The 8,626-nt window shown below is 39.2% G+C and overlaps 1 protein-coding gene and 1 long non-coding RNA gene across 6 annotated transcripts in view; one reads left to right on the plus strand and one right to left on the minus strand.

Annotated features, from left to right (window-relative positions):
• Window positions 1-8,626, plus strand: part of LOC108311174 — a 37,723-nt gene that overhangs the window by 18,048 nt on the left and 11,049 nt on the right. The window lies entirely within an intron of this gene.
• Window positions 4,871-8,626, minus strand: part of DIP2A (disco interacting protein 2 homolog A) — a 120,886-nt gene continuing 117,130 nt past the window's right edge. For all 4 annotated transcript variants that reach the window (XM_017538480.2, XM_017538478.2, XM_017538477.2 and 1 more), the window contains one exon: window positions 4,871-8,184. In XM_017538480.2, coding sequence (XP_017393969.1) covers window positions 7,932-8,184 — 253 coding nt within the window. In that variant the 3' untranslated portion in view covers window positions 4,871-7,931. The remainder of the gene's footprint in view (window positions 8,185-8,626) is intronic.

The raw sequence follows: 8,626 nt of genomic DNA on the forward strand, positions 1-8,626 counted from the left end.
GGGATCTAATTAAACTGAAGAGCTTCAGCATAGTGAAAGAAACTATCATCAGAGTGAACAGACAACTTATAGCATGGGAGAAAATTTTTGCAATCTATCCATCTGACAAAGGGCCAACATCCAGAATCTACAAGGAACTTAAACAAATTAACAAGAAAAAAACAAACTCATTAAAAAGTGGGCAAAGGACATGAAAAAATGGCTCTCAAAGACATTTATGCAGTCAACAAATATATTTTAAAAAAGCTCAATATCACTGATCATTAGAGAAACACATCAAAACCACAATGAGATACTATCTCACACCAGTCAGAGTGGCAACTATTAAACAGTCAAAAAACAACAGATGCTGGCAAGGCTGCAGAGAAATAAGGAATGCATTTACATTATTGATGGAATGCAAATTAGTCCAACCATTGTGGAAGACAGTGTGGTGATTCCTCAAAGACCTAGACCCAGAAATACTATTTGACCCAGCAATCCCATTACTGAGTATATACCCAAAAGAATATAAATCATTCTATTATAAAGATACATGCACATGTATGTTCACTGCAGCATTATTCACAATAGCAAAGACATGGAATCAACTCAAGTGCCTGTCAATGGCAGGCTAAAGAAAATGTGGTACATTTACACTATGGAACACTATTCAACCATACAAAGGAATTAGATCATGTTCTTTGCAGGGACAATGGATGAAAGCCATTATCCTCAGTAAACTAACACAGGAACAGAAAACCAAACACTGCATGTTCTCACAAATAGGAGCTGAACAATGTGAACATACAGACACACAGAGGGAAACAACACATACCGGGGCCTGTTGGAGGGACACGGGGGGAGGGAGAGCATCGGGAAAAATAGCTAATGCACGCTGGGCTTAATACCTAGGTGATGGGTTGATAGGTGCAGCAAATCACCATGGAACATCTTTACCTATGTAACAAATCTGCACATCCTGCACATGTACCCCAGAACTTAACAAATTTTAAAAATTACTATCAGGGGTCAATTGCTTTCAGTCTGATGGACTTTATTTCTGGTAACGTCAGCCAGCAACAAAGTTTGCTTATCTAAGAATGCCTTATTTTGCTTTCATTTTTCAAAGGTGTATACCTTTTGTATATCTTATCTGGAGAAACTTCTAGCTTTTTTTTCAGGATTGCTTTGTTTATTCAGAGTTTCTTTAGATTGTATATGAATTTTAGGATGTTAGTCTTTTTGCAAAAACCATAATTAGGATTTGGATAGGGATTGCCTTGAGTCTGTAGATGGCGTTCAGTGGTACTGACATCTTAACAATATTAAGACTTCCAATCCATGAACATAGGATATCTTTCCATTTATTTATTTATTTATTGTTTGTTTAATTTCTTTCAGCAATGTTTTGTATTTTTTATTTTACAAGTCTTTCATCTGGTTAATTCCTAAATATTTTTTTGATACTGTTGCAAATGGAATTGTTTTTCTAATTTTAAATTGTTCATTGTTAGTGTATGGAAATGCAACCTACTTTTGTGTGTTGACCTTGTGTCCTGCTACATTGCTAAATTTATTAATGTTCCTTTTTTTGTGGAATCTTTAGGGCTTTCTACATACAAAATAATATTGGCAGAGATAATTTTAATTCTTTCTTTCCAATTTAGTATCTTTTATTTTTTCTTGCCTAATTGCTCTAAGAGCTTCCAGGTCTGTGTTGAATAGAAGTGATGCAGTCTTCCTTGCTGTGTTTCTCATCTTAGCAGAAAAAGCTTTTGCAGATTTTCACTACTGAGTATGATGTTTCTTGTGGATTTTCATATATGGAATTCATTATGTTAAAATTATTTTCCTTTTATTCCTAGTTTTTTTCTTTAATTATGAAAGCATACTGAGTTTTGTCAAATGTGTTTTCAGCATCGAGATGATCATGTTTTCTCCCGCCATTCTGTTAATATGGTGTATTACATTGATTGCGTTTCATATATTGAACCATCCTTATAGTCCAGAAGTAAACTCCACTTTGTTATGCTGTATAGTACTTTCAATATGCTGCTGAAGTCAGTTTGCTAGTATTTTATTGAGAATTTTTTTGCATCAGTGTTCAGAAGGGATCTTGGTCTGTAGTTTTCTGTTTTGTAGTGTCTTTGACTGGCTCCAGTATCATGAGATGGAGCAGTTTCATTCCAAAACCATCTCCCTGTCTGTGGAATAATTGTCTTCCACAAACCAATCCCTGGTGCCAAAAGGATTGGGAACTGCTGCTCAATAAGATTACCAGCAGATTTCTCATTAGAAATTAGATGCCAGAAGATAGTGGGCCAATATAGTAAAAATGCTATGAGAAAAAAAAAAAAAGTCCACCAAGAATCCTATACCTGGCAAAGCGGTTCATCAAAAGTGAAGGAGACATTAAAATATTCTATTCTTATAAGGAGTGTGCAACCTCGATCCCTGGCGTGTACGGTTAGCTCACAAGAGGGCTTGTATGCCTATGAAAACCTAATGTCACCACTGATCTGACAGGAGGCAGAGCTCAGGTGGTCATCCTCACTCACCAGCGCCACTCACCTCATGCTGTGTGGCTCAATACCTAACAGGCCACAGACTGGTAACAATCTGTGGCCTAGGGGTTGGGAACCCATTACTGATGAACCTTTGTATGTGACAAGCAGCTTCTCTCTTGTTGCTTTCAAGATTCTTTGGCTTTGGCTTTTGAAATTTTGATATTTGTGTGGTCTCTTTACATTCATCTTAGAATTTGTTGAGCTGCTCAGATGCTTATATTCACGTCTTTCATCAAATTTAGGAAGCCTTCAGTCATTATTTCTTGAAGTATTCTCTCTCTCCCTCCACCCTGCTTCTGGAACTGCAAACATATGCATATGTTGGTCAGCTTAATGGTGTCCCACAGATCCCTTAGACTGTTCATTTTTCTTCAATCTTTTTATTTTCTTCAGACTTATTAATTTCTACTATCCTATCTTCAAGCTCATTGATTCTTCTTCTGCCCTTGGATTCTTCTAGGGAATTTTTCATTTTAGTTATTGTACTTTTTAGCTCTGGTCTTCCTTTTTAGGTTCTCTTCCTCTTTATTGATATTTCCATTTTCCCAATACATTGATTTTTAACATTCTCCACATCTTCCTTTACTTCTCTGAGCATCTTTAAGACAGTTGTTTTAAAGTCTTTGTCAGTAGATTTACCAACAGGTCTTTTTCAGGGACAGTTTCTATTGACTTTTCTTTGGAATGAAGCATATTTTTCTTTGCGTGTCTCATGATCTTTTTGTTGAAAAACTGACATTAAAATCAAATAATGTTGTTACTCTGGAAATCAGATTCTTCTTCCCCATCGTCTCCTGGGGGGTTTTGTTAATTAATTTACTTATTTACTTAGAGACAAGAGTCTCACTCTGTCGCCCAGGCTGGAGTCCAGTGGTGTGATCTTGACTCACTGCACCCAGGTTCAAGTGATTCTCCTGCTTCAGCCTCCCAAATAGCTGGGACTACAGGTGCCTGCCACCATGCCTGGCTAATTTTTTGTATTTTTAGTATAGACAGGGTTTCATCATGTTAGCCAGGATGGTCTCAATCTCCTGACCTCATGATCCACCTGCCTCAGCCTTCCCAACTGTTGGGATTACAGGCATGAGCCACTGTGCCTGGCCTTATTTATTTTTATTGATCCTTAGCTGTCTCTATGCCAAGGATCAGCCTGAGGTCTTATTTTAAGGTCTTCTTGGGTTTTTTCTGATCCTGTACCTTTCCCTGGGCATGGACAATCACTTTCTACTTCTCCCTATACATGCAGGTACTTTTGAATGTTCTAGTCTTTAGTGTCTGGCTCCCAAAAGGAGAAAATGAGAAAAATGAAGGGTGGGGAGAAGGGTGCTGGCCCTTTAAATTCCAGCAATGGAAGTAATTTAAGCTGGATGGAGAGGGGTTTGCAAAAATGGGCAGAGGTGCAACAATGGCCTCTGGACTCATCTGCCCCTCTAAAATTAGAAACAGCAATCAAGGATCTGGGTCCATGTGCAAGCTGCTCCTGGAACATGTGCACACTTGCCTGCCATGGGCTGGGGGTAGGGTAGCTGCTACCATGCCAGGAGCTAAAATTAAACCTAATTTACCATCTAAGCCTTGCCCTGGAAGTTACAAGGCATCAGCAGACTCCAGAGATCTAAATAGTCACATCAGATTCTGCCAGTGCAATTACTGTCTAGGTCGGAAGATGTTCCTGGTGGTTGGTACTCTGCTGTCTTCCCAGAATCTTCCCCTTCATTGAATAATAACGTAAATGCTAAAAATGCTTGTCTTTGACTTACCTTCCATTCCATTTGAGCATAAAAGCCTGTGGATGGCCTTCACTCCACTGACCTCCCTCTGGAGCCTCCTGCGGCATCTGGGCATGCCTACCTAGCAGTGATGGTCGGTGGCAAGGCCTCTGTGCTCCCTTTTCCCCTCAAAGCTTCATTTGGTCCTTCATGCTCCTTTTTCAGCTTTTGATTTTTTTAAAGTGGCATCTGAAATGAATGTTCATATCTGGACTTTTCAGTTCCTTTGGGAATCTGGGGAATAATGAACCCCACACTTAGCAGGCACTTAAAACTAATAAACTCTCAATCTCTCAATCTGTACTGCCCTCAGCAAACTCCACAATGATCCTTCAGAAATATCTCATGGATTCATGTGAAAAGGTTCTTGCATTAAATCCTGAAAAGCAAAGCAGAATTCAGGAAGACCTGGGTGAGGATTAGGGTGACTCAGGCTTTCAGACCAGCAAGAGGGGGGAGGGAGGATAGTCCAGGCACCTGCTTAGACATTTTAAAGTCATTCCTCTTCAACACAAATTTTTAACTAATAAGCAAAAATGTAAAAACCATTAATTTTGAAATTTTACGTGTAGTTTCCTTTTAATTCTCCATTACTGAAACTGAACATCAAACAAGAGGATGAATGCCATGCACAGTGTTACAACACTGTTACTATATCCAATTTAAACAGAGTATGCCTTTCCTAACCCTTTCAGACCCAAAATTTATGTAACATGATCTCAGGTAGAAAGGGAATGCTTCCTCTTCCTGTTCTTTTTTTTACATGGCAAATAACGTGCACATGATTTACTGAGGATATTTACTGACAGAAAGACACAGTGGCACCAGCAGGTCCCTTGACCTTTCTTTAGAACAGTTTGGAAGACCTGAAGTCCAGCACTGTGGCAGGAACCAGGCAAACACTGGAGGTTAGTTACTTCTCTGCCATGTACCCCCCCACTGGTTTATGCTGACCATTCCAGAAGAACCACTTTGAAATAAATCAGCTGTATTCATAATCTGAAATTAAACACAATAACCATAGTTTGCATAAAGCAAATACAACATTTAAACAAATAGAATCAAAATAGAAATAACCCACCAGAAAAAGTAACAAGTATATGGAGGTTATAATTCTTAATAGAAAAAGATTCCTACAAGTCAGTAAGAAAAAAACTTGACCATAATAATAACTGCCAAATCTGAACAAAATACACCAGATAAGAACTAAAAATGGCCATGAATACATGAGGACATATTTAACATGACCAGACACAACACTTACTGTCTATCAAATTGTCAAAGATTTATTTTAATCTTGAGCATGTCCATTGCCAACACTGCTTGGCAACTGCAAAGAGGCCTTTTCCATGCTGTCGTCCTGCCCTTCTGGAGGGCAGCAGGTACCCAAAGCTTCACACCTGGCATGAACTCTGACCTATACTCTCTACCTGTAACTGAGCCCAAGGCAGCAGTTGTAATGGCAGTGTCAAAGTGCATCTAAAAGGACGCCACAACAGTGATGTACAGCAGTACAGCAAATACCACAGTCATGGCACACTTGTAAAATACACCATTGAAACATGTAGAAGAAAATATGTAATAGATTTAAAAGTCTATATAATTTATTAAGTACAAAAGCAGATTATTTAAAAAAGCACTTGATCCTCATTTTGTAAAAAATTTTTAAAATGGAAAAAATAAATCCCTGAGAGGGTTTATGTCACATACTAATGCTATTTACTTGGAGGTAGAATTATAAGAAATTTAAATTTTTTTAATACTTTAATGTGCTTTCTAGATTTTATGCTGTAAGCATAATTGCTTTTATAGTCAGAAAAAAATGCAAAATAAAATACATCCTGTTCAGGGTAACTTTAAAACCCTTTTCATACATTTCAAAATGCAGAATTACAAAGTCAATAACTTTTATTAACATAATGATATAAAAATTTTAGTGTGATATACAGAATTCCCAGAGTAATTCTAAAACATTTTAATGTACTTCTTAAAATCTTAATTTACAAGACACCTTGTCTTACCACTACTGACCTTTCAATACAAAAAGTTTACAATTTTTGTTTGCTATAAAACTACGACATTAAGATTGGAGTTAGGTAGTTTTTCCCTTTCCCTTCCCAGCCATTCTGTTGTAAGGAATGTCCTCCGTTAGACCACTGCCCAAACCTCTATATGTCAACAATAAGTTACATAGATTCTGTACATAATTACAAGAGGATTATTAGGATTCCAGTATGTCACAGCATACTTTACCACAATCCAACACCATGGGCAAACAGGGCTACTATGCACAATGCTATTTGTAGCCAGACAGGAGTAAAATATGAGGGCTGGGCCAGTTAGCCAGACTCACGTGTGGAGAATTAATAACAGCTTTGTTAGGCACTGATCCAGACTAATTCTGGAAAAACCTGGTTGTTTCTGTGAAGCATGCATGATTCACAAAATTTTCCGCCCTCAATACCCCAAAACCCAACAATTTCATAACATACTCTTAATTAGCTATATAAAAATAATCTATGTTTTAGATTTGTACTTGACTTCAAATTCTTAGAAGTAACTGAAGGATTTTACATTCTCTTCTTTTGACTTAGGTTCTGTATTTTAGATCACTCAGCTTAGTCAAGTTTGAACAAAATAATAAAATGATTTGGCCAAATTTTATAGGCACACAACTCAAAATGCGAAAGGCAGTAAAGAATGTAACCATCTCCACCTTCAATATGGGGCAATGGTGTTTCCTGCGACCCCTCAACTGTACTGCCGGTACTCACCAAACAGTACGATAGATATGAAAACCTTAGACTTTACCACCAATGCTTCTAAGTCTGATGGCTTGGAATAAAAACAATAAATCAGTACACTTCCACGAGAAGAATTAGTATTGCAGTGTTATGAAAACTAGCAATTTAACAGCATAAAGTTAAAAACCAGGAAAATGATTTAAAACTAAATGCTGGCTTATCTTTCTGAAACAAAGCATCTAACTTGACAGTCCAAAATGGCACTTATTGAGTGTCAGTGACAAGATATGCTGACAACCAGCACGTCTGTTTCAATAAAGAAACTGGCAGAGGAAGCACTGCGTGTGACCACAGTGCCCTCTGTGAGTACAAAGGATGGGTCCCGCTTGCTTCCTTTCCATCATCCTTGTGAAACAGAAGTGAGGCAGCTGTATTCATGGCCTCAAGTTTCTCTCCAGCATAAATTCTATGTATGAACTTGTCATTTGAAATGGGAATAAATAACTGAATTTTAAAAATCAGGAGCTATATTTTTAGCCTAAAGAAAGTGCAAACTTGCAGTACAGCAGAGAACCGCGGTGCCTGTGATTCCTCACGATGCCCACGCCAGGCCTTTCCTTTCCTTGTCACTCCATCTGTTAAAATATCAGCATCCGTGTTTTTGTAAATGTACTTGGCAGATTCAAAATATTTCTTTAAATAATTCAGGAAGTAGTTTCTAAAATGAGCTGCGGGGAACTGCTGAGAGGAATCTGTAAAAGCACAGGAAGGGGTGAGTCCCGGTGGGTAGGCTCTGCAGTGTCTTCCCACATCACACCTTGGACTGCTGGGGCTCATTCATCTCTGGCACCTGGGCTGGTGCACTGTGCTCACATGTTGTAGGCCACATAGATGGGGTCCAGCTGGTCTGCCAGGAAGCCATCTCGCAGGTGCATGCGCTGCTTCTCACCCCGAGAGTTGATAGGGATCACCCCTGGGTCCACAATGACCACCACGCCCACGACCAGGTAGTGCTCCTCCAGCACCACGTTGGTCACCAGGGCCACCAGGTCCAGGGCATCCTGCTCTAGCCCATCCAGCTCCACCACCACCACCAGCAGGTTGGTCCAGGTGAATACAGCACTGCAGAGGGAAGAGAGACTGGGTCAAACGGATACAGGCACAGGCCACAGGGGCCAATAAATGCTTGGGAAAGGGTAGTACAAAGAGTGAAGAAAACTAATGTCACACGGCTGGTTAAGGCCATTCACAATCTAAAGATCAGGCCAGATCCATTTTACAGGAATGTCTATTCCAACTAAATGCTTTTATCAGAAGCATTATCTGATGCTGAAAGCTGTACCTGTCCCAACATGAGTTCCCTACAGGTGAAGGAATCATGAATCACAATCATGTGAGAAACTCACATTAAAAGTGGAAACACGGCCACACGCAGTGGCTCATGTCTATAATCCCAGCACTTTGCGAGGCTGAGGCAGGAGGATCACGAGGTCAGATCAGACCATCCTGGCCAACATGGTGAAACCCCGTCTCTACTAAAAATACAAAAATTAGCTGGGCACGT

The sequence above is a fragment of the Cebus imitator genome, unplaced genomic scaffold (assembly GCF_001604975.1).
Source record: "Cebus imitator isolate Cc_AM_T3 unplaced genomic scaffold, Cebus_imitator-1.0 Scaffold112, whole genome shotgun sequence".
NCBI lineage: Eukaryota > Metazoa > Chordata > Mammalia > Primates > Cebidae > Cebus > Cebus imitator.